We start from the raw sequence: 26,974 nt of genomic DNA, 5'->3' as shown, positions 1-26,974 counted from the left end.
ATGCACCCATTCCGGTGCGTGTGTGAAATACACCTCATTCCAGTATCAACATGTCAGAATAAATGCCCCTCAAAGTCCCATCATATTATGGCAACTGCCATACTAACATTGTTATATCTACCAATCAGTGGTGGGGTGGCATAACCAAGCCTGGTCACAGCAAAGACCTCACAAGAGCAGCGACGTACGTTTCAAAATGACGATATTTTAAAACCTTCATCAGGGTGGAGGTATTCTGACCGTCCATCCCAGAGCTCCGGTTTTTAAATGTGCGCGCTATAGAGCCGGCCCGGAAGTTCACATACGGCGCATGCGCCGGCCCGCAGGCAAGTCCCGCGAGACCGCCGCCATCACGTCATAGTCGCGCATGCGCGGGAGCACGGACGCGTCTCCATGACTCCCGCGCAGGCACGAGACGGCCAGACGGCGGCGATCAGGCAGGGACGAGCACGCGAGCCGGCGCACGCGCACAGGAACCCCCGGATCTCGCTAGAAGCGTGATGGAATATACAAAACATCATGATGCAGGTATACAAAATCCACAGGTGCAAATAGATGACAGGCATAATGACACTGTTTATATCACATTCCGCAGGGAACATCTTTTCATATCTTTAATAATCCTTGTGGGCATTCTGTCACACTTCCACCAATGGTAATTTTTAGATATTATCCTGCAATCACAAAAAGTATGAAATGAGAACTCTGGAAAAGGCGGGCAGAATAAATAAAAAATTAAAAGAATAAAAAGGTGATAAGATCATAGGTGGTTAGGAGACAGCAGTGGTGCCACAACAATCAGGTGAGACAAAGGAGATATGTACTACGTGAGTAGTCCCACACGTGATATATTGTATTGTATATATCACGTGTGGGACTACTCACGTGATATATTTTGCTACATGTACGTGCCCCCTGACCTATGTGGGGCTCACCTCCCGTGAGCTCCGCGTTAGGGTCAGGGAGCACGTCAGAGATATTGCTGCGGCCAAATCAGAGGTAGATCCTAGTGTCTTAAAAACACTACCGCGACACTTTAGATCTCACCACTCCTGTGACCCTTCCAAACTTAAAGTCAGAGGCATTGATGCCATAATGGGGGGAATCAGGGGTGGTGACATCAGGAAACGTCTCGCACAGTGCGAGACGAAGTGGATTGTGACCCTGGACACTTTGGTCCCTAAAGGTCTCAATGAGACCGTAAGTTATTCTCCCTTCTTGTAATATTGGGACACATGCTCAAACATATGGGAATAGATTCAGCCCCGTGGATGATTTCTGCAGGGACTGATAACTTGTACATATCTCCTGCCTGATCGCCGCCGTCTGGCCGTCTCGTGCCTGCGCGGGAGTCATGGAGACGCGTCCGTGCTCCCGCGCATGCGCGACTATGACGTGACGGCGGCGGTCTCGCGGGACTTGCCTGCGGGCCGGCGCATGCGCCGTATGTGAACTTCCGGGCCGGCTCTATAGCGCGCACATTTAAAAACCGGAGCTCTGGGATGGACGGTCAGAATACCTCCACCCTGATGAAGATTTTAAAATATCGTCATTTTGAAACGTACGTCGCTGCTCTTGTGAGGTCTTTGCTGTGACCAGGCTTGGTTATGCCACCCCACCACTGATTGGTAGATATAACAATGTTAGTATGGCAGTTGCCATAATATGATGGGACTTTGAGGGGCATTTATTCTGACATGTTGATACTGGAATGAGGTGTATTTCACACACGCACCGGAATGGGTGCATTATTATGTTATATTATACTACCATTGCCTGAAATTTGAGCCCTGATGTGGTGCATATCCTAGCTTTTGGTCCTGCGAATAATGGATTTTATGTGATTTTATGATTATCACCTTCTGTATCTAATAAAATTGTTCATTTTTGCACAAAAAAACTCTTGGTTCTCTTGCATATATAATATGTTATTGAGTTTGTGCCAATTGTGGGGGCTCTTACCACATTGTCCCCACATATTTATATGTTGCGCTCTTTGGAGTGCCTCCTCTCTGAGTATGTAGCACGATGGGGAGTGCGCAGCATGGGGGATGGAGCACGATGGGGGGTGCGCAACATGGGTAAAGGAGCACGATAGGGAGTGCGCAGCATGGAGGATGGAGCACAATGGGGAGTGCACAGCATGGGGAATGGAGCACGATGGGGAGTGCGCAGCATGGGGGATGGAGCACGATGGGGGTGCGCAGCATGGGGGATGGAGCACGATGGGGAGTGCGCAGCATGGGGGATGGAGCACGATGGAGGGTGCGCAGTATGGGGGATGGAGCACGATGGGGGGTGCGCAGCATGGGGGATGGAGCACGATGGGGGGTGCGCAGCATGGGGGATGGAGCACGATGGGGGGTGCGCAGCATGGGGGATGGAGCACGATGGGGGGTGCGCAGCATGGGGGATGGAGCACGATGGGGAGTGCGCAGCATGGGGGATGGAGCACGATGGGGAGTGCGCAGCATGGGGGATGGAGCACGATGGGGAGTGCGCAGCATGGGGGATGGAGCACGATGGGGAGTACGCAGCATGGGGGATGGATCACGATGGGGGGTGCGCAGCATCGGGGATGGAGCACGATGGGGAGTGCGCAGCATGGGGGATGGAGCACGATGGGGGGTGCGCAGCATCGGGGATGGAGCACGATGGGGAATGCGCAGCATAGGGGATGGAGCACGATGGGGGTTGGGCAGCATGGGGGATGGAGCACGATGGGGGGTGCGTAGCATGGGGGATGGGGCACGATGGGGGATGCGCACCTCCCCCCAACACACACACACACAACACACCACACACACACTGGGAACCTCAAACACCGCCCTACACAGACACCCACACACACAGACAACGCCGCACACACACAACACCCAACACACAAACACCGCGGCATACATAAATATACGCACATACCGCACAACACACACATTGCACAAAACATACCTCCCCCCAAAACACACCACACCCACACAAACCGCGCAACACACACACACACAACGCGACAGACACACAGCGCTCCACAAACAACGCAACACATGCAACACACATACAACACCGCTCTCACCCCCCGCCACACCCAGAACATGTACAGCGCCCTACACAAACACTTGGTAACTACACACAACAACATCTATATATATATATATCTATATATATAATTGCCTTATTCTGTCTGTCTGTCTGTCTATCTGTCTGTCTATCTGTCTGTCTGTCTGTCTGTCATGCTCCGAAATTGTGTCCTTACGGTGACACAAAGCTGATTGGCCGCTGGGCTCGCCATGGCCCCGCCCCCCCCACACGGATTGGCCTCTCGCCCCGGCTCTCTGCAGGCCCCGCCCCCCTCACGCAATGCACGCTCGCTGTGGCCCAACTGACACGGGGCTCCGATTCCCAGGTGAGTACACACACATCAGATCACACTCACTCTCACACACACCTCACACATCACATCCACACATCACAACATGCTGGGATATCGCTTGCTTCTACACCGGCTCCGTCAGGATCCCGGCAGCGCCACACATAACCTTGCGATGCTGGGATCTTAACGGAGGCCGTGAAAGCTGGTAACCATTATACACATCGGGTAACTAAGGTCCCTTAGTTACCCGATGTGTATCATAGTTACCAGTGTACACCGGCTCACACTCACTCTCATACACACCTCACACACACATCACATCGCATCCACACATCAAGGTCCTGCAGCTGCGGAAAATACATAACATAACAGCACACACATAACAGCACACACACACACACAAATCAGATCACACTCACACATACCTCACACATCACATCGCATCCAAATACTCACAACATCCTGGGATATCGCTTGCTTCTCGGCGGCGATATTGTGCTGTGAGCTTCCAGGACCTGACGGAGGATCACATGGCCAGAAGCATGTGATATCCCCGGATGTTGTGAGTATCAGCGCGTATGTGCAATATCGTCAGTGTCTGTGTGTGTGAGTGTATGCGATCGGGTGTGTGTGAGTGGATGCGATCCGGTGTGTGTGAGTGGATGCGATCGGGTGTGTGTGAGTGGATGCGATCGGGTGTGTGTGAGTGGATGCGATCGGGTGTGTGGGTGAGTGGATGCGATTGGTTGTGTGGGTGAGTGGATGCGATCGGTTGTGTGGGTGAGTGGATGCGATCGGGTGTGGGTGAGTGTCGGCAGAGGAGCACGGCGTGCTGGAGAAGGCTGGGAGCAGAGAGGCTGATCTTGGGGAAGGCTGGGAGAGGGAGGCTGATGCTGAGGGAGGCTGGAAGGAGAGAGGCTGAGCAAACGTGCTCCATCCGCCATACTGCGCACTCCCCATCGTGCTGCATCCCCCATGCTGCGCACTCCCAAACGTGGTCCATCCGCCATGCTGCGCACTCCCAAACGTGGTCCATCCGCCATGCTGCGCACTCCCAAACGTGGTCCATCCGCCATGCTGCGCACTCCCAAACGTGCTCCATCCGCCATACTGCGCACTCCCAAACGTGCTCCATCCGCCATACTGCGCACTCCCCATCGTGCACCATCCGGCATGCTGCGCACTCCCAAGCGGATGGAGCATGATGGGGGGGTGCGCAGCATGGCGGATGGAGCACGTTTGGGAGTGCGCAACATGGCGGATGGAGCACGTTTGGGAGTGCGCAGCATGACGGATGGAGCACGTTTGGGAGTGCGCAGCATGACGGATGGAGCACGTTTGGGAGTGCGCAGTATGGCAGATGGAGCACGTTTGGGAGTGCGCAGTATGGCGGATGGAGCACGTTTCGGAGTGCGCAGCATGGCGGATGGAGCACGTTTGGGAGTGCGCAGCATGGCGGATGGACCATGTTTGGGAGCGCGCAGCATGGCGGATGGAGCACGTTTGGGAGTGCGCAGCATGGCGGATGGAGCACGTTTGGGAGTGCGCAGCATGGCGGATGGAGCACGTTTGGGAGTGCGCAGTATGGCGGATGGTGCACGATGGGGAGTGCGCAGTATGGCGGATGGAGCACGTTTGGGAGTGCGCAGCATGGCGGATGGAGCACGTTTGGGAGTGCGCAGCATGGCGGATGGACCACGTTTGGGAGTGCGCAGCATGGCGGATGGAGCACGTTTGGGAGTGCGCAGCATGGCGGATGGAGCACGTTTGGGAGTGCGCAGCATGGCGGGTGGAGCACGTTTGGGAGTGCGGAGCATGGCGGATGGAGCATGATAGGGGGTGCGCAGCATGGCGGATGGAGCACGTTTGGGAGTGCGCAGCATGGCGGATGGAGCACGTTTGGGAGTGTGCAGCATGGCGGATAGAGCACGATGGGGAGTGCGCAGCATGGCGGATGGAGCACGTTTGGGAGTGCGCAGCATGGGGGATGCAGCACGATGGGGAGTGCGCAGTATGGCGGATGGAGCACGTTTGGGAGTGCGCAGCATGGCGGATGGACCACGTTTGGGAGTGCGCAGCATGGCGGATGGAGCACGTTTTGGAGTGCGCAGCATGGGGGATGCAGCGCGATGGGGGGTGCGCAGCATGGGGGATGGAGCACGATGGGAGGTGCACACCTCCCCCCAACACACACACACACGCGCACTGCACAACACACACACACTAGGAATCACAAACAACGCCCTACACAGACACCCACACACACAGACAACGCTGCACACACAAATATACGCACATACTGCACAACACACACATTGCTCAAAACATACCTCCCCCCAAAACACACCACACACACACAAACCGCACAACACACACACACACACAACGCTACAGACACACAGCGCTCCACAAACAACGCAACACACACAACACACATACAACACCGCTCTCACCCCCCGCGACACTCAGAACATGTACAGCGCCCTACACAAACACTTGGTAACTACACACAACAACATCTATATATATATATATATTACAAAAATCATACATGAACTACACAATACGTAAATTCTAGAATACCCGATGCGTAGAATCGGGCCACCTTCTAGTATATATATATATATATATATATATATATATATATATAACAAAAATCATACATGAACTACACAATACGTAAATTCTAGAATACCCGATGCGTAGAATCGGGCCACCTTCTAGTATATATATATATCCGCTTCTCTTCCTCCCTATATATGTATATAGTCCTGCTCTCCTCCTCCCTATATATATGTATATAGTTTCGCTCCCCCTCTTCCCTATATATGTATATAGTTTCGCTGCTCCTCCTCAGTATATGTATGTATATAGTTTTGCTCCTCCTCCTCCCTATATATATATGTATATAGTTTTGCTCCTCCTCCTCCCTATATATATGTATATAGTTTCGCTCCTCCTCCTCCCTATATATATATGTATATAGTTTCGCTCCTCCTCCTCCCTATATATATGTATATAGTTCCGATCCTCCTCCTCCCTATATATATGTATATAGTTCCGCGCCTCCTCCCTATATATATGTATATAGTTTCGCTCCCCCTCTTCCCTATATATGTATATAGTTTTGCTCCTCCTCCTCCCTATATATATATGTATATAGTTTTGCTCCTCCTCCTCCCTATATATATATGTATATAGTTTCGCTTCTCCTCCTCCCTATATATATGTATATAGTTCCGATCCTCCTCCCTATATATATGTATATAGTTCCGATCCTCCTCCTCCCTATGTGTGTGTGTGTGTGTATATATATATACTAGAAGGTGGCGTATGATTTTTGTAATAGTATATATATATATAGATGTTGTTGTGTGTAGTTACCAAGTGTTTGTGTAGGGCGCTGTACATGTTCTGAGTGTCGCGGGGGGGTGAGAGCGGTGTTGTATGTGTGTTGTGTGTGTTGCGTTGTTTGTGGAGCGCTGTGTGTCTGTAGCGTTGTGTTGTGTGTGTGTGTTGTGCGGTTTGTGTGTAGTGTGTGGTGTGTTTTGGGGGGAGGTATGTTTTGAGCAATGTGTGTGTTGTGCAGTATGTGCGTATATTTGTGTGTGCAGCGTTGTCTGTGTGTGTGGGTGTCTGTGTAGGGCGTTGTTTGTGATTCCTAGTGTGTGTGTGTTGTGCAGTGCGCGTGTGTGTGTGTGTTGGGGGGAGGTGTGCACCTCCACATCGTGCTCCATCCCCCATGCTGCGCACACCCCCATCGCGCTGCATCCCCCATGCTGCGCACTCCAAAACGTTGCTCCATCCGCCATGCTGCGCACTCCCAAACGTGGTCCATCCGCCATGCTGCGCACCTCCCAAACGTGCTCCATCCGCCATACTGCGCACTCCCCCATCGTGCTGCATCCCCCATGCTGCGCACTCCCAAACGTGCTCCATCCGCCATGCTGCGCACTCCCCATCGTGCTCTATCCGCCCATGCTGCACACTCCCAAACGTGCTCCATCCGCCATGCTGCGCACTCCCAAACGTGCTCCATCCGCCATGCTGCGCACCCCCTATCATGCTCCATCCGCACATGCTCCGCACTCCCAAACGTGCTCCACCCGCCATGCTGCGCACTCCCAAACGTGCTCCATCCGCCATGCTGCGCACTCCCAAACGTGCTCCATCCGCCATGCTGCGCACTCCCAAACGTGGTCCATCCGCCATGCCTGCGCACTCCCAAACGTGCTCCATCCGCCATGCTGCGCACTCCCAAACGTGCTCCAGCCGCCATACTGCGCACTCCCCCATCGTGCACCATCCGCCATACTGCGCACTCCCAAACGTGCTCCATCCGCCATGCTGCGCACTCCCCAAACGTGCTCCATCCGCCATGCTGCGCACTCCCAAACGTGCTCCATCCGCCATGCTGCGCGCCTCCCCAAACATGGTCCATCCGCCATGCTGCGCACTCCCAAACGTGCTCCATCCGCCATGCTGCGCACTCCGAAACGTGCTCCATCCGCCATAACTGACGCACTCCACTCCAAACGTGCTCCATCTGCCATACTGCGCACTCCCAAACGTGCTCCATCCGTCATGCTGCGCACTTCCCAAACGTGCTCCATCCGTCATGCTGCGCACTCCCAAACGTGCTCCATCCGCCATGTTGCGCACTTCCCAAACGTGCTCCATCCGCCATGCTGCGCACCCCACCCATCATGCTCCATCCGCTTGGGAGTGCGCAGCATGCCGGATGGTGCACGATGGGGAAGTGCGCAGTATGGCGGATGGAGCACGTTTGGGAAGTGTGCGCAGTATGGCGGATGGAGCACGTTTGGGAGAGTGCGCAGCATGGCGGGATGGACCACGTTTGGGAAGCAGTGCGCAGCATGGCGGATGGACCACGTTTGGGAGTGCGCAGCATGGCGGATGGACCACGTTTGGGACGTGCGCAGCATGGGGGATGCAGCACGATGGGGAGTGCGCAGTATGGCGGATGGAGCACGTTTGCTCAGCCTCCTCTCCTTCCAGCCTCCCTCAGCATCAAGCCCTCCCTCTCCCAGCCTTCCCCAAGATCAGCCTCTCTGCTCCCAGCCTTCTCCAGCACGCCGTGCTCCTCTGCCGACACTCACCCACACCCGATCGCATCCACTCACCCACACAACCGATCGCATCCACTCACCCACACAACCGATCGCATCCACTCACCCCACACACCCGATCGCATCCACTCACACACACACCGATCGCATCCACTCACACACACCCGATCGCATCCACTCACACACACACCGGATCGCATCCACTCACACACACCCGATCGCATACACTCACACACACAGACACTGACGATATTGCACATACGCGCTGATACTCACAACATCCGGGGATATCACATGCTTCTGGCCATGTGATCCTCCGTCAGGTCCTGGAAGCTCACAGCACAATATCGCCGCCGAGAAGCAAGCGATATCCCAGGATGTTGTGAGTATTTGGATGCGATGTGATGTGTGAGGTATGTGTGAGTGTGATCTGATTTGTGTGTGTGTGTGTGCTGTTATGTGTGTGCTGTTATGTTATGTATTTTCCGCAGCTGCAGGACCTTGATGTGTGGATGCGATGTGATGTGTGTGTGAGGTGTGTATGAGAGTGAGTGTGAGCCGGTGTACACTGGTAACTATGATACACATCGGGTAACTAAGGGACCTTAGTTACCCGATGTGTATAATGGTTACCAGCTTTCACGGCCTCCGTTAAGATCCCAGCATCGCAAGGTTATGTGTGGCGCTGCCGGGATCCTGACGGAGCCGGTGTAGAAGCAAGCGATATCCCAGCATGTTGTGATGTGTGGATGTGATGTGTGAGGTGTGTGTGAGAGTGAGTGTGATCTGATGTGTGTGTACTCACCTGGGAATCGGAGCCCCGTGTCAGTTGGGCCACAGCGAGCGTGCATTGCGTGAGGGGGGCGGGGCCTGCAGAGAGCCGGGGCGAGAGGCCAATCCGTGTGGGGGGGCGGGGCCATGGCGAGCCCAGCGGCCAATCAGCTTTGTGTCACCGTAAGGACACAATTTCGGAGCATGACAGACAGACAGACAGACAGATAGACAGACAGATAGACAGACAGACAGACAGAATAAGGCAATTATATATATAGATATATATATATATATATACATACACACATATACACACACACACACACACAGTATATACAGTATATGATATAGTCCTGCTCCTCCTTCCTATTCATGGTTATAGATCCCTGCACCAGGGGTTAGTGTGCCACAATGACAGGTCACTGGAGGACACCAAGATAGGTAAATATAGACAGAGACCACTGACTCATCCTCTGCAGCACGTCATCAGATCACAGCTCACCTCCACACATCAGAATCACATCTGTGGCACGGAAGATACTGTACCTAAGCCATGTGATACTGTCTTCTGAGCTGTGTATCTAATCCTATCCTGTGTGATACTGTCTGCTGAGCTGTGTATCTAATCCTATCCTGTGTGATACTGCCTGCTGAGCTGTGTATCTAATCCTATCCTGTGTGATACTATCTGCTGAGCTGTGTATCTAATCCTATCATGTGTGATACTGTCTGCTGAGCTGTGTATCTAATCCTATCCTGTGTGATACTGTCTGCAGAGCCGTGTATCTAATCCTATCATGTGTGATACTGTCTTCTGAGCTGTGTATCTAATCCTATCCTGTGTGATACTGTCTGCTGAGCTGTGTATCTAATCCTATCATGTGTGATACTGTATGCTGAGCTGTGTATCTAATTCTATCATGTGTGATACTGACTGTTGAGCTGTGTATCTAAGCCTATCATGTGTGATACTGACTGTTGAGCTGTGTATCTAAGCCTATCATGTGTGATACGGTCTGCTGAGCTGTGTATCTAATCCTATCATGTGTGATACTGTCTGCTGAGCTGTGTATCTAATCTTATCATGTGTGATACTGTCTGCTGAACTGTGTATCTAATCCTATCATGTGTGATACTGTCTGCTGAACTGTGTATCTAATCCTATCATGTGTGATACTGTCTGCTGAACTGTGTATCTAATCCTATCATGTGTGATACTGTCTGCTGAGCTGTGTATGTAATCCTATCATGTGTGATACTGTCTGCTGAGCTGTGTATCTAATCCTATCATGTGTGATACTGTCTGCTGAGCTGTGTATCTAATCCTATCATGTGTGATAGTCTGCTGAGCTGTGTATCTAAGCCTATTATGTGTGATATAGCTGCCCTCCTGGTCAGACCAGTTCATCCACCACAGAAGTACAGAGATCATGGCTTTTGTGGTAGAGGAGGAGGAGGGTGGATCAAATAATGGAGCCATGGGGAGGAAAATACCACAGACCAGTCCTGTTCATTCACACTGAGCCTTTGTGTGCTGGAACCAGTTTATCAGCTCTTCCCGCTCAAAGAACAGAGTACAATTCATTAACCTCTACACTGCTGCCTTAACCTGGGCTTATATTGATGTCACAGTGCAGGGATAATACACACAGTGATATCACAGCACAGGGACAATAAACACAGTGATGTCACAGCACAGGGGTAATACACAGTGATGTCACAGTACAGGGATAATACACACAGGGATGTCACAGTACAGGGATCACACACACAGTGATGTCACAGCACAGGGGTAATACACACAGTGATGTCACAGTACAGGGATAATACACACAGGGATGTCACAGTACAGGGATCACACACAGTGATGTCACAGTACAGGGATAATACACACAGTGATGTCACAGCACAGGGGTAATACACACAGTGATATCACAGTACAGGGATAATACACACAGTGATGTCACAGTACAGGGATAATACACACGGTGATGTCACAGTACAGGGGTAATACACAGTGATGTCACAGTACAGGGATAATACACACAGGGATGTCACAGTACAGGGATCACACACACAGTGATGTCACAGCACAGGGGTAATACACACAGTGATATCACAGTACAGGGATAATACACACAGTGATGTCACAGTACAGGGATAATACACACGGTGATGTCACAGTACAGGGATAATACACACGGTGATGTCACAGTACAGGGGTAATACACAGTGATGTCACAGTACAGGGATAATACACACAGGGATGTCACAGTACAGGGATCACACACACAGTGATGTCGCAGTACAAGGATAATACACAGTGAGGTCACAGTACAGGGATAATACACACGGTGATGTCAAAGTACAGGGATAATACACACGGTGATGTCACAGTACAGGGATAATACACACGGTGATGTCAAAGTACAGGGATAATACACACGGTGATGTCACAGTACAGGGGTAATACACACAGTGATGTCACAGTACAGGGATAATACACACAGTGATGTCACAGTACAGGGGTAATACACACAGTGATGTCACAGTACAGGGGTAATGCACAGTGATGTTACAGTACAGGGATAATACACACGGTGATGTCACAGTACAGGGATAATACACACGGTGATGTCACAGTACAGGGATAATACACATGGTGATGTCACAGTACAGGGGTAATACACACAGTGATGTCACAGTACATGGATAATACACACGGTGATGTCACAGTACAGGGATAATACACACGGTGATGTCACAGTACAGGGATAATACACATGGTGATGTCACAGTACAGGGGTAATACACACAGTGATGTCACAGTACAGGGATAATACACATGGTGATGTCACAGTACAGGGGTAATACACACAGTGATGTCACAGTACAGGGGTAATACACACAGTGATGTCACAGTGCAGGGATAATACACACAGTGATGTCACAGTACAGGGATAATACACATGGTGATGTCACAGTACAGGGGTAATACATACAGTGATGTCACAGTGCAGCGATAATACGGTGATGTCACAGTACAGGGGTAATACATACAGTGATGTCACAGTGCAGCGATAATACGGTGATGTCACAGTACAGGGATAATACACACGGTGATGTCACAGTACAGGGATAATACACAGTGATGTCACAGTACAGGGATAATACACAGTGATGTCACAGTGCAGCGATAATACGGTGATGTCACAGTACAGGGATAATACACACGGTGATGTCACAGTACAGGGATAATACACAGTGATGTCACAGTGCAGCGATAATACGGTGATGTCACAGTACAGGGATAATACACACGGTGATGTCACAGTACAGGGATAATACACATGGTGATGTCACAGTACAGGGATAATACACATGGTGATGTCACAGTACAGGGGTAATACACACAGTGATGTCACAGTACAGGGATAATACACACAGTGATGTCACAGTACAGGGGTAATACACACAGTGATGTCACAGTGCAGCGATAATACGGTGATGTCACAGTACAGGGGTAATACACACAGTAATGTCACAGTACAGGGGTAATACACATAGTGATGTCACAGTAATGGGAAGAGGGGATTTCACTCATGTTATCTCTACTAGATAATGAGCTGCCAAGAGGAGCAGGGTAGGGAAACAACAGCTGCTCTGTGGCCATTTCTGGACTATTTCACAACCTATTGCCATGTTCTCATTATCGCTATAACACATTCCCCCATTATCAGGTGCAGCAAGTGCAGTGTAAACAGGTACACGAGAACAAGCAGCATTGTGTCCCTTCATCGCCTCAGGGGTGAGCAGGGGGCCAGAGCTCTCCATTCCCATGACGCAAGAGCCGAGTGCCCTGGCACCACACTCATCCTTCATTACCAAGTCCCACACATTCCAAACCGGTGTGTCAGGTGCAGCCGGAACGGAGGAACCCGGTGCCCCGAGGCCGAGCTCACATGTCCAGTAATCAGCCATTACAACGGAGCCAGCACAGATCAGATGGCAGCAACTTTCTGCAAGCACAACTTATTTGTCCGTTTTGAAAAAATAGAGTTTTGCAACATCCATTTTTTTTAACATTGATGTCTATGGAGAACATATCCGTTAACGGATGGCTATTTATCTTCCATTTGAAACTTTCACAGTACATGGATAATGCACACAGTGATGTCACAGTACAGGGGTAATACACACAGTGATGTCACAGCACAGGGATAATGCACACAGTGATGTCACAGTACAGGGATAATGCACACAGTGATGTCACAGCACAGGGATAATGCACACAGTGATGTCACAGCACAGGGATAATGCACACAGTGATGTCACAGCACAGGGATAATGCACACAGTGATGTCACAGCACAGGGATAATGCACACAGTGATGTCACAGTACAGGATAATGCACACAGTGATGTCACAGTACAGGGATAATGCACACAGTGATGTCACAGTACAGGGATAATACACACAGTGATGTCACAGTACAGGGATAATATACACAGTGGTGTCACAGTATAGAAATAATACACACAATGAAGTCACAGTACAGGGGATAATACACACAGTGATGTCACTGCCCAGGGATAATGCACACAGTTATGTCACAGTACAGGGATAATACACACAGTGATGTCACAGTACAGGGATAATGCACACAGTGATGTCACAGTACAGGGATAATACACACAGTGATGTCACAGTACAGGGATAATTCACACACTGATGTCACAGTACAGGGATAATACACACACTGATGTCACAGTACAGGGGTAATACACACAATGATGTCACAGTACAGGGATAATACACACAGGGATGTCACAGTACAGGGATAATACACTCAGTGATGTCACAAAACAGGGATAATACACACAGTGATGTCACAGTACAGGGGTAATACACACAGTGATGTCACACTACAGGGGTAATACGCACAGTGATGTCACAGTACAGGGGTAATACACACAGTGATGTCACAGTACAGGGATAATACACACAGTGATGTCACAGTACAGGGATAATACACACAGTGATGTCACAGTACAGGGATAATACACACAGTGATGTCACAGTACAGGGGGAATACACACAGTGATGTCACAGTACAGGGATAATACACACAGTGATGTCACAGTACAGGGATAATACACACAGTGATGTCACAGTACAGGGATAATACACACAGTGATGTCACAGTACAGGGGTAATACACACAGTGATGTCACAGTACAGGGATAATACACACAGTGATGTCACAGTACAGGGATAATACACACACTGATGTCACAGTACAGGGGTAATACACACAGTGATGTCACAGTACAGGGATAATACACACAGTGATGTCACAGTACAGGGATAATACACACAGTGATGTTACAGTACAGGGATAATACACACACTGATGTCACAGTACAGGGGTAATACACACAGTGATGTCACAGTACAGGGGTAATACACACAGTGATGTCACAGTACAGGGATAATACACACAGTGATGTCACAGTACAGGACTAATACACACAGTGATGTCACAGTACAGGGATAATACACACAGTGATGTCACAGTACAGGGGTAATACACACAGTGATGTCACAGTGCAGGGGTAATATCCTTTCCTTGGTTTCCCAGTGACCAGCTTTCCATTATCCATGGTTTCCACATGTCAGATCTGAACAGGCCCCAATGCCTCCCTGGTAGTTACGTCCTGGTTATAGGGAAGTCTGATTTATGTAAAGAATCATATACGGTACTTCTCGTATAAAAATGTGCTAGAACTCATTTTATTAGGATCGGATGCTGCGCGTCCAAAATGGCACTCCTCCGCCTCCTCTTCTGTACAATGGCCGTGACCCCTCCATCGCCACTATGTCTCCAGCCCGGCCGCCTTCCTATAGGAAATTGCCCAAAACGTCGATTTACCCCATTAGTCTGCTCAAAGGTTGACGTTACTATAAGAGACAGACCGAGGAGCCATACTGGGATTGCACACGTCTGACATCTTTACAATGTGGACAAACCAGTTTGTGCGCTCACCTGCGGCCGGTTTGTGAGGGCCGGGTATGAGACCAGACCAGATATCTGTTCAGAGAGGTGACAAGGACTGAGGGTGGCCCAAGATGGGTGCCCAAACCTAAGGTGGCAACCCAGTCACACAGATGGGGAGCACCACACACGGCACCACTTATCGGTATACACGGCGTCTTATATGTGCATATACCTAAGGGTCCCATTTGGAGTCTGATGTTAATAAAGGGGTCTGGTCAGGGATATGACACTAATATAGGGGCCTAGTCTGAAGTCTGACATTAATACAGGAGGTCTGAATATATTAGGGGGACAGATCTGGGATCTAAATTAATTTAGGGGATATGGTCTGGGGTCTGAATATACATAGGGATACCATCAAAGATTTGATATCAATATAGGGGTCTGATATTTATATAGAGGGTCTTATCTGGGGCATTAAATTAATGTAGCGTTCTGAATTAACTTAAGGGGTCTGGTCTGGTCTCTCTTTATATTTAGGGGGCTGGTCTGGAGTCTGATATTTATATATGGGAATTGAATGGGGTTCTGATATCAACATAGGAGTCTGATCGAGACTATGATATTATTATAGGGGGATGGTCTGGGATCTAAATATAAAGTATTTAGGAGTCTGGTTTGGGGTATGATAAAATAAGGATCTGGCCTGCGGTGTGACTATATTTAGGTAGCCGGTCTAGGGTCTGAATATATTTTACGGGGCTGATCTGGGGTCTGAATATATTTAGGGGGCTGGTCTGGGGTCTGAATATATTTAGGGGGCTGGTCTGGGGGTCTGAATATATTTAGGGGGCTGGTCTGGGGTCTGAATATATTTAGGGGATTTGTCTGGGGTTTGATGGTTATACAGGGGTTTGGTCTTGGGTCTGAATATATCTTGGGGTCTGGTCTGGGGTCTGAATATATTTAGGGGGCTGGTCTGGGGTCTGAATTTATTTAGAAGGCCGGTTTAATGTTTGAATATATTTAGGGGGCTGGTCTGGGGACTGAAAATATTTAGAGGGCTGGTCTGGGGTATGAATATATTTAGGGAGCTGGTATAGGGTCTGAATATATTTAGAGGGCTGGTATGGGGTCTGAATATATTTAGGGGGCTGGTCTGGGTTCTGAATAGATCTAGGGGGCTAGTCTAGGGACTGAATATATATTTATAGGGCTCGTCTGGGGTATTAATATATTTAGGGGGCTGATATGGGGTCTGAATATATGTTTGGGTCTGGTCTGAATATATTTAGGGGATTGGTCTGAGGTTTGATGTTTATATAGGTGTTTGGTCTCGGGTCTGAATATCTTGGGGTCTGGTCTGGGGTCTGAATATATTTAGGGGATTGGTCTGAGGTTTGATGTTTGTATAGGTGTTTGGTCTCGGGTCTGAATATCTTGGGGTCTGGTCTGGGGTCTGAATATATTTAGGGGGCTGGTCTAGGGTCTGAATTTTTTTTTGGGGCTGGCTGGTGTCTGAATTTATCTTGGGATCTGGTCTGGGGTCTGAATATATTTAGAAGGCTGGTCTAATGTCTGAATATATTTAGGGGGCTGTCTGGGGACTGAATATATTTAGGGGGCTGGTCTGGGGACTGAAAATATTTAGATGGCTGGTCTGGGGTATGAATATATTTAGGGGGCTGGTATGGGGTCTGAATATATTTAGAGGGGTGGGCTGGGTTCTGAATAGTTCTAGGGGGCTGGTCTGGGGGCTCAATGTATTTAGGAGTCTGGCCTGGGGTCTGAGTAAATTTAGGGGGCTGGTCTGGGGGCTGAATATATCTAGGAGGCAAAATATATTTAGGGGGCTGGTTTGGGGTCTGAATATATTAAAGCCACACCCCTTTTATCTGTAAGCCACACACCTTTATAATTAAGCAACACCCCTTAAAAGGAGATGCCATTTTTAATACGACCCTTAGAAGTGCTCTCGCAGGTTGAGATGATAACTAAGTATACAGGAGAGGAGAAGAGGTACTACACAACGTCTCACTTGCAGGGCAGTATAGTACAGTCATGGCCAAAAGTTTTGAGAATGACACCAAAATTATTTTTTCACATGATCTGTTGCCCTCTGGTTTTTAATTGTGTTTGTCTGATGTTTACATCACATACAGAAATATATTTGCAATCATATTATGAGTACCAAAAGGTTATATTGACAGTTAGAATGAGTTAATGCAGCAAGTCAATATTTGCAGTGTTGACCCTTCTTCTTCAGGACCTCTGCAATTCTCCCTGGCATGCTGTCAATCAACTTCTGGACCAAATCCTGACTGATAGCTGTCAATTCTTGCATAAGCAATGCTTGCATTTTGCCAGAATTTGTTGGTTTTTGTTTGTCCACCCGTCTCTTGATGATTGCCCACAAGTTCTCAATGGGATTAAGATCTGGGGAGTTTCCAGGCCATGGACCCAAAATCTCAATGTTTTGTTCCATGAGTCATTTAGTGATCACCTTTGCTTTATGGCAAGGTGCTCCATCATGCTGGGAAAAGGCATTGTTGGGCGCCAAACTGCTCTTGGACAGTTGGGAGAAGTTGCTCTTGGAGGACATTCTGGTACCATTCTTTATTCATGGCTGTGTTTTTAGGCAAGACTGTGAGTGGTGCGATTCCCTTGGCTGAGAAGCAACCCCACACATGAATCGTTTCAGGATGCTTAACAGTTGGCGTGAGACCAGACTGGTGGTAGCGCTCACCTCTTCTCCTAATAAGCTGTTTTCCAGATGTCCCAAACAATCGAAAAGGGGATTCATCTGAGAAAATGACTTTCCCCCGGTCCTCAGCAGTCCACTCCCTGTACCTTTTGCAGAATATCAGTCGGTCCCTGATGTTTTTTCTGGAGAGAAGTGGCTTCTTTGCTGCCCTCCTTGAAACCAGGCCTTGCTCAAGCAGTCTCCGCCTCACAGTGCGTGCAGAAGCACTCACACCAGCCTGCTGCCATTGCTGAGCTAGCTCGGCACTGCTGGTAGTCCGATCCTGCAGCTGAAACAGTTTTAAGATACGGTCCTGGCGTTTGCTGGTCCTTCTTGGGCGCCCTGGAGCCATTTTGGCAACAATGGAAGCTCTCTCCTTCAAGTTCTTGATGATGCGATAGATTGTTGAATGAGGTGCAATCTTTGTAGCTGCGATACTCTTCCCTGTTAGGCCATTTTTGTGCAGAGCAATGATGGCTGCACGTGTTTCTTTAGAGATAACCATCGTTAACTGAAGAGAAACAATGATACCAAGCACCAGCCTCCTTTTAAAGTGTCCAGTGGTGTCATTCTTACTTAATCATGCCTGATTGATCGCCAGCCCTGTCCTCATCAACACCCACACCTGTGTTAATGGAACAATCACTAAAACAATGTTAGCTGCTCCTTTTAAGGCAGGAATGCAATGATGTTGAAATGTGTTTTGGGGGTTAAAGTTCATTTTCTTAGCCAATATTGACTTTGCAAGTAATTGCTGTTAAGCTGATCACTCTTTATGACATTCTGGAGTATATGCAAATTGCCATTAGAAAAACTTAAGCAGTAGACTTTGTAAAAATTAATATTTGTAGCATTCTCAAAACTTTTGGCCATGACTGTACATTACACTTAGGTTCTACCTGCAGAACAGCCCCTTCACGTTCAGCAGCTGCCAGAGGAATGTGCAGACCTGGAACCTCTCCAGCTACATGAATGCGATATCTAAGTGATATCCTATATATGCCTGGCATCCCGCCCAGCTCACTCACGTGCCCCATTCCATCTACAGAGGCTGGTAACACTTAAAGGTGTTGTCCACCCCGGGGTACAATTTTTTTTTTTACTTAAATGCATATATTTGCTGCTAAAACTCATTTTTGCAATGGGGTTTCATAAAAATAATGACACTATTTTGCTCTTAGAGGCTCTGTGTTTCCATTACAATCAATTCAAATGTGATCCTAAATCAGAGGAGCTCAGAAAAAGACAGATAAGTGTTAGAAACATTCCAAATAATGAGCTCACTGATGGATTCTTAGTTTACTCATTCTGCAAAGACAGTATCACAAAGAGGCTTTATGGTGCAATATTATCAAAGAAATTATTTTTAGCCAAAAATACATGCATTTAGGGAAAAAAAGGTGGACAACGCCTTTAAGGTTTGCTATGGAAGCATTTCCCGCTCTGTTTTAATGACCCTGTGCTGGTGAAGTAACTTAATAACTAGTCATAAACACGGAAAACAAACATAATAAATACATAAAAGCTTATCTGCCCTGACTGGCATATGGAGAAATGGGGATTCTCATTCTAGAGCTCTATACCTATGGCTTTACTCCATTCTGGCAGACACCTGGCATTGAGCTTACGGTGGATTCAAAGTTTATGGGTAAAATCTCTAAAATCTGTATTCAGAGACTTTCCCTTTACTGAGAAAGGGGATAACAGTTGGTGCTTTGAAAAGTCTATGGAGGAAGGAGGATTTAGAGGCAAAAACAGTTCTCCTGAAAATACAGGTCTCCATAGAACCTTATGAGCACCAACTGTCATCTCGGAAATCTGGACAAATCAATGGGACCCGTGGTTATAGCTCATGTCCTTGACTTGAGGGTGATCCCTCATGGTATTTTTGGCAAAACTGCTTAGAGTATATTATATTTTATCATGGCGCAACTTATTGGCTGCAGAGGTCACGTGTAAACAAAAAACGGCAGAGACCACTAGAGAATTAGCACTGGATTGGCAAGGGACCGAAAAGGTGAACAATTTTTTTTTATCATAAGATATGTCACTTTATTCCCTTTAAATACTAAAATTCTGCTGCAACCACTAGGGGAGCTCACTGCCTGCCAGGCAGTCACTAAACACAACAGTTTACAAACAGCTCCCCCTGGTGGTGGCAGCAGGCAGACAGAATTTTATCATGTATGTATTGAGATTTTGCACTGTGTATTAAGAAAAACTGGCCATAGGTGTTCTCATTGATGAGAGTCATTTTTATGCTCACCCGCAGAAGTACATGTATACGTCGCAGGAGGCGGCTGATACAAGGATCCTCTCTGGGGACGCAGAAGCTTTTAATTTAATTGTACCAAGCATTTTACCAATTGGATAATTCCCTTGCTTCGACTTAACGCCGACACCTGAGATCAGTCACCTTGGCGCTCGTTACTTAGTGTAAGAGGGTGGGGGGGCACTTCAGGAGATATGCCTCATTGACAATAGACGAAATTGGATTACGCCAATTGCCAACGTCCCCCACCCCCACCGGTCATTTATTATAAATGGTGCATAGTAGGTGCGGACCCTATTGGGAATTTTGCTGGTAGCAGAATATTGCTGACGGGGTCGAGTGCAGAGGTGATCGGTTCAGTAAGTTTCCCCTAACGAGCAATCAAGACCAAAACTGGATGAAACTGTTTGTTTTTGCGTAATGAATGTTTGTAAAGCGTTAATTACTCCGCAGAACAAAAGAGCCTCTGTCTGGTGAACGATATTGTTATAATCAGTCAACGATGACATCATGGCGGTGTAGATGATTAACCGGTGAGTCGCCACTGCCAACCCAAGAAGATATAGGACTATGGATGAAATGAAGACGTTACGGGGATGGAAGGATTGGGGTAAAGCAGTTATGGGCGGCGTACCTGGTGGAGGGCAACCGGGGCTTGTACAAGGAGATTGCCCAAAAGCAAATAGATAAACTAGGGGTGGCAAACTGAACCTTGACCCCTGTGAGAAAAAACCTGGCTCCAAGACTGGGTTAACCCTTGCACATCGCACTCACCTTAAAGTCTGCGGAAAGTTGAGGGGTATACTCCAAAGTCCATAGACCCCTGACCAATGAGGCCAACCTCTCCGTGACCTCACCTCTTCTAGCCGGCGAGGTCTCTTCTGCAGACCCCTTCTGAGGACCCTCGTGCCCCTTAGTCCTATTCAGCTCCATTCTGAACTGCTCCATTCCAAGGTACTCCGCCAGGAGGTCTGTGTTACTCAAGCACTGGACCACAGCATTCATAAAACAGGTGTTACCATGGTTCTTCAGCCCCTGGACCCCAGGAACCTTCTCGTCCGAGCTGAAGGAAGACCTCTCCTGACCCTTGGCCAACATATGAGCTTTCCCCAAGTTGTTGTTGCTGTCCCCTCCTTGGACAACCCTATAATCCTCCTGCCCGGTGCCTTTGCCTTCTCCAGGGTGGGTTTTCTGCGTGAAGCCCCCATCATCATCCTCTGTGTACAAGTTGTTCCTCTCTCCATCCACCAGGTGGGACAAATTGCTCAAAGTTTTCAGGATCCTCTGCATGAAATTTCCGACAGACCTGAGGGACTTGCTCCTGAAGAGCTTCTTGGAGCCCTGGCTCTTGTCTTTGGTGGCCTTGTGCTGCTCCTCCATGTCTTCTTCACCTGGGAGTCTTCTCTACCTGCACAAGTTGACCAGGAAGAAGGCAGCAGGACTGGAGGAGGCTGTGATTACAAGCCTACCTTACAGTGTAAGCTGCCCATAGCAGCTAGAAGGGTAGACCTGTCCCCTCCATGCTGGGCACATCCTACCTGGCTGCCTGGGGAAGGTGTGTGATCCATCCTGTCCCTGGGAGTGGAGTAGGCTCTCCCCAGGCTGTGTATCTGCTGCTTGGGCTCTGCTCCACCTCCAGTCTAGGAATATTATTAGCTACTTTCACAAGACAGGCAATGGGAGGCAGGCAGACAGGTCTGTGTAAGGCTGGGGGCAGCCTCTGCTGGAGACTACTGGGTATGACAGGCTGACTGCTGCTACAGAGAGGGAAGAGGGCTGGGAGAGTGAGGTGAGGGAGAGGGTTGAGGGCTGGAGAGAGGGGTAAATGCTGGGGGAGAGGGGTGAGGGAGAGGGTCAAGGATAGAGTGAGACAGGTGATGGCTGGGGGAGAGGGATGAGGGATAGAGGGAGACGGGTGATGGCTGGGGGAGAGGGGTGAGGATTGCGGGAATGGGGTGAGGGCTGGGGGACAGCAGTGAGGGCTGAGAGAGAGAGAGGGGTGAGGGCTGAGAGAGAGAGGGGTGAGGGCTGGGGGAGAGAGTGGGTGAGGGCTGGGGGAGAGAGGGGGGGTGAGGGCTGGAGGAGAGAAGGGGGTGAGGGCTGGAGGAGAGAGGGGGGTGAGGGCTGGAGGAGAGAGGGGGGTGAGGGCTGGAGGAGAGAGGGGGGTGAGGGCTGGAGGAGAGAGGGGGGTGAGGGCTGGAGGAGAGAGGGGGGGTGAGGGCTGGAGGAGAGAGGGGGGGTGAGGGCTGGAGGAGAGAGGGGGGTGAGGGCTGGGGGAGAGGGGGGTGATGGCTCAGGGAGAGGGGTGAGGGCTGCGGAAGAGGGGTGAGGGCTAGGAAAGAGGGGTGAGGAGTGAGGGCTGGGGGATAGGGTTAAGGGCTGGGAGAAAGGCTTGAGAGCTGCTGTTAACCCCTGCACTGCCAGGCTGCCCGTCATGGGCACTGTGGGGAAGGGTCCCACAGTGCCCCCGGATAAGCGATGTCTGGGATGCCAGCCGCTTCTCATCCCTCTGGATAAGCCTGTGCTCAGGGTGCTACCTTACTTGTTTTTCCTTCAAATTTTTACTATAAATTGTTACACTTTATACAGGTGAAACGTGTAAAAAAGCGTGAAATAAGCTCGGCCAAGCTTGTTTGCGCTGCACAGTCCATGTGGTACATGCAGATTAGATGCCAAAGTGCTGCATCTTTACAAATCTGCACCAGATCCAAGTCAAAACTATATAGCTTTACACAAGCAATTAAGGGGTTAAAGTATGTCGGGGTCCTGTTCGATTTATGGTGGGGGATGGAATGTAAAATGGCAATTGAGTCCCAAAATACTGCTACATAGCGCACTGACAATAGAGCCATTATCACACGGAGCTAGGGAGGAAGTCAGGGACTGGGGTCTAGAGAGGGTGGCCAGGGACTGGGGGCTAGGGAGGGTGGCCAGGGACTGGGGGCTAGGGAGGGTGGCCAGGGACTGGGGTCTAGAGAGGGTGGCCAGGGACTGGGGGCTAGGGAGGGTGGCCAGGGACTGGGGTCTAGAGAGGGTGGCCAGGGACTGGGGGCTAGGGAGGGTGGCTAGGGACTGGGGGCTAGGGAGGGTGGCTAGGGACTGGGGTCTAGGGAGGGAGGTCAGAGACTTAGTGCTAGAGAGTGTGACCAGGGACTGGGATCTCTTAGGAGGGTGACCAGGGATTGGGGTCTAGGGAGGGTGGCCAGGGACTGGGGTCTAGGGAGGGAGGTCAGAGACTTAGTGCTAGAGAGTGTGACCAGGGACTGGGATCTCTTAGGAGGGTGACCAGGGATTGGGGACTAGGGAGGTAGGTCAGAGACTGGGGTCTAGGGAGGGCAGCCAGGGACTGGGGCTAAGGAGGGAGGTCAGAGACTGGGGTCAAGGGAAGGTGGCCAGGGACTGAGTGATAGGGAGGGTGACCAGGGACTGGGGTCTCTACGGAGGGAGGTTAGAGACTGGATTCTAGGGAGGGCGGCCAGGAACTGGGGTGTAGGGAGGGAGGTCAGAGACTAGGAGCTAGGGAGGGTGTTCAGGGTTTGGGGTCTAGTGAGGGTGACCAGGGACTGGGGTCACTAGAGAAGGTGGCCAGGGACTGAGGGCTAGAGAGGGAGATCAGGGATTGGGGGCTAGGAAGGTACGCCAAGGACTACAGGGCAGCGATGGACTGAGGGGCTATAGGGGGCACCCAGGCTCTGGGGTCTAGGAAGGGCAGCCATGGACTGGGGTCTAGGGAGGGAGGCCAAGGGCTAGGGAGGGTGCCCAGGATGTGTGGACTAGGGAGGGAGGGCATGGACTGGGGGGCTAGGAAGGGCAGCCATAGACTGGAGGACTAGTGAGGGGGCCCAGGGACTGGGGTCTTGGAGGGTGGACAGGGGGGCTAGGGAGGGAGCCTGGGGTCTAGGGAAGGCAGCCGTGTACGGACTGGGGGCTAGGGTAGAAGGTAAGAGACAGGGTGGTAAGGAGGGCAGCCAGTGACTTGAGAGCTAGGGAGGGAGGTCAGGATCTGGGGGTCTAGGGAGGGCAGCCAGTGACTGGTGGGTGCTAGAGAGGGCAGCCAAGAACTTGGGGAGAGGAAGGGTGGCCAAGGACTGGGATGTGGGGAAGAAGGCCAGGGACTGGGATGAAGGGAAGAAGGCCAGGGACTGGGATGTGGGGAAGAAGGCCAGGGACTGGGATGTAGGGAAGAAGGCCAGGGACTGGGATGTAGGGAAGAAGGCCAGGGACTGGGATGTGGGGAAGAAGGCCAGGGACTGGGATGTAGGGAAGAAGGCCAGGGACTGGGATGTGGGGAAGAAGGCCAGGGACTGGGATGTGGGGAAGAAGGCCAGGGACTGGGATGTAGGGAAGAAGGCCAGGGACTGGGATGTGGGGAAGAAGGCCAGGGACTGGGATGTGGGGAAGAAGGCCAGGGACTGGGATGTAGGGAAGAAGGCCAGGGACTGGGATGTGGGGAAGAAGGCCAGGGACTGGGATGTGGGGAAGAAGGCCAGGGACTGGGATGTGGGGAAGAAGGCCAGGGACTGGAATGTGGGGAAGAAGGCCAGGGACTGGGATGTGGGGAAGAAGGCCAGGGACCGGGATGTGGGGAAGAAGGCCAGGGACTGGGATGTGGGGAAGAAGGCCAGGGACTGGGATGTAGGGAGGGAGTCCTCCTTTAGTCTTACAGCAGCGGAGCACCACAGTTGTGATGGTGGAATTACTGTGATGCCCGTGCCCGGTCTTTCCACTTGGTACACACAGTGTGGATGACTACATTATGGTATGTGTGACCTCACCTGGGAACGTCATCCTGGGATTCCTGGGAGTCAGGTCTTGGGGTGGAGTAGAAACTAAATCATCTCAGCATCAGACATTAGTCAGCACCAAGACACATATAGGTTAATCAAACCAGGCCGAGGCTCCGCGCCAAAACGTCTCATGTGGGGCTAATTCACAATTTGAGATCACGTCACAAGTCCTGACTTCATTGTGTGACCTCCATCTTCTCATACAGCCTAAAGGAGGCACATGTTGCCCCGCTGAGGTGGTCCCAAATTTTTGCCTCGGCAGTTGTTGCAAAACTACAATTCCCATAATGCCTTGACAGCCACAGCTTGGGGAACAAGCCCTACCGAATTCCCAGTGAAGAGACCGACTTGTGGTTTTGGTTGTGGTCGATTTCCTACACTCACACAATGGGCACAATCCGTAAGAACACTTTTCAGCAGTGAGATGTAACACATTGGCAATTCTTGATAAATCTCCCCCACTAGTGTATCAAAGAGGTGCCAAATATTTGAGATCATTAACCCCTTTGTTCACGCTGAAATAACTGTCAGGATCAGGGTGAATGACATGGAGTGGGCTCGCTGCATGTCTCTAAGTTAGCTCCAATTGCTGCAGTAATAGTAGTATAATCATACTATGCAAAGTGTGGCCCGCGGGTCACATCCGGTCCTCTAAATGCTCCAGTCTGGACCTAGGTAGCCAAAGGGCTGAAAACACTGGCCCGTGAGCTGAACCTTGTCTCGCCTATGGCAGAAGTCCGATATCACCGCTAGCTGCATCGTCAGGATAACAGGAGACCGGAGAAGAGCGCCGGGGGAACGGGAACAAAGTGGGTATATTGTTTTTATATGTGTACCTGTATCTGGGGGGGCTATGTTCACACTGTAAATAAGGGTACGGTGTGGGGGCTTATACTGTATATAGAGGTTATGTGACACTCACACTGTATATAGGAGGCTATGTGGGGGTGCATACTGTATATAGGGGGCTATGTGAGGGGCTCATACTGTATATAGAGAAGCTATGTGATGGCTCATACTGTGTATAGGAGGACTGTGGGGGCTCATACTGTGTATAGGAGGACTGTGGGGGCTCATACTGTATATAGGGAGGCTGTGTGGGGGTTCATACTGTGTATAGGGGGACTGTGTGGGCTCATACAGTACACAGGTGTGTTATGTGTGGGCTCATACTATATATGGGGGCTCATACTGTATATAGGGAGGCTATGTGGGGTCTCATACTGTATATAGGGAGGCTGTATGGGGGTTCATACTGTGTATAGGGGGACTGTGTGGGCTCATACAGTACACAGGCGTGCTATGTGTGGGCTCATACTATATATGGGGTGCATACTGTATATAGGGGGTGCTATGTGGGGGCTGATACTGTATATAGGAGGTTATGTGGGGGTGCATACTGTATATAGGGTCTACAAAAGGGCTTATACTGCATATAGCGGGGCTACGTGGGGGATCATCCTGTATATAGGGGGCTGTGTGTGGATACTATATACAGGCTCATACGGTATATTTGGGGGTGTCAGCATACTTAATTCTGCCCAATATTAAGTGATACAATTAATATTCATATACAATAATAATTCATATTATTGAACGGAATGAATTTCAGCCTATTGGTTCAGCCTCCACACCAGTCACGGTCTCATGTGGCTCATTGGGCAAATACATTGTCCTCCCGTGATTTAAATGCTGCTGCCGATCACTGATGGCAGCTCTTAAATGCTGTATATAGCATATGTGATCAATGACTGCAGGTTCAGGTCCTCCTAGGGAGGGTTCTAATAATAAAAGTGAGAAAACTTTAGGCTGATGAAGGTATATTCATATGTCGCGGGTTTTGCTGCAGTTTTTTTATATCGTTTCGCCATCTGCAATTTTGGGAAATCATAGCAAAGAGAGCAACGTGACTGCAAAGTGTGAATAAACGTTTACAGCGAGAA

At 49.9% G+C, this 26,974-nt stretch overlaps 1 protein-coding gene across 1 annotated transcript in view; it reads right to left on the bottom strand.

Annotated features, from left to right (window-relative positions):
* The window catches only part of USP43 (ubiquitin specific peptidase 43), a 53,569-nt gene extending 31,672 nt beyond the window's left edge, over window positions 1–21,897 (bottom strand). Inside the window, exon 1 of the mRNA XM_075350765.1 lies at window positions 21,019–21,897. Coding sequence (XP_075206880.1) covers window positions 21,019–21,624 — 606 coding nt within the window. The 5' untranslated portion in view covers window positions 21,625–21,897. The remainder of the gene's footprint in view (window positions 1–21,018) is intronic.
* Window positions 21,898–26,974: the final 5,077 nt, after the last annotated feature.

The sequence above is a fragment of the Anomaloglossus baeobatrachus genome, chromosome 5 (assembly GCF_048569485.1).
Source record: "Anomaloglossus baeobatrachus isolate aAnoBae1 chromosome 5, aAnoBae1.hap1, whole genome shotgun sequence".
Lineage (NCBI taxonomy): Eukaryota > Metazoa > Chordata > Amphibia > Anura > Aromobatidae > Anomaloglossus > Anomaloglossus baeobatrachus.
The sequence above is the reverse complement of the archived record's forward strand: the minus strand, read 5'-3'. Positions and strand labels throughout refer to the sequence as shown.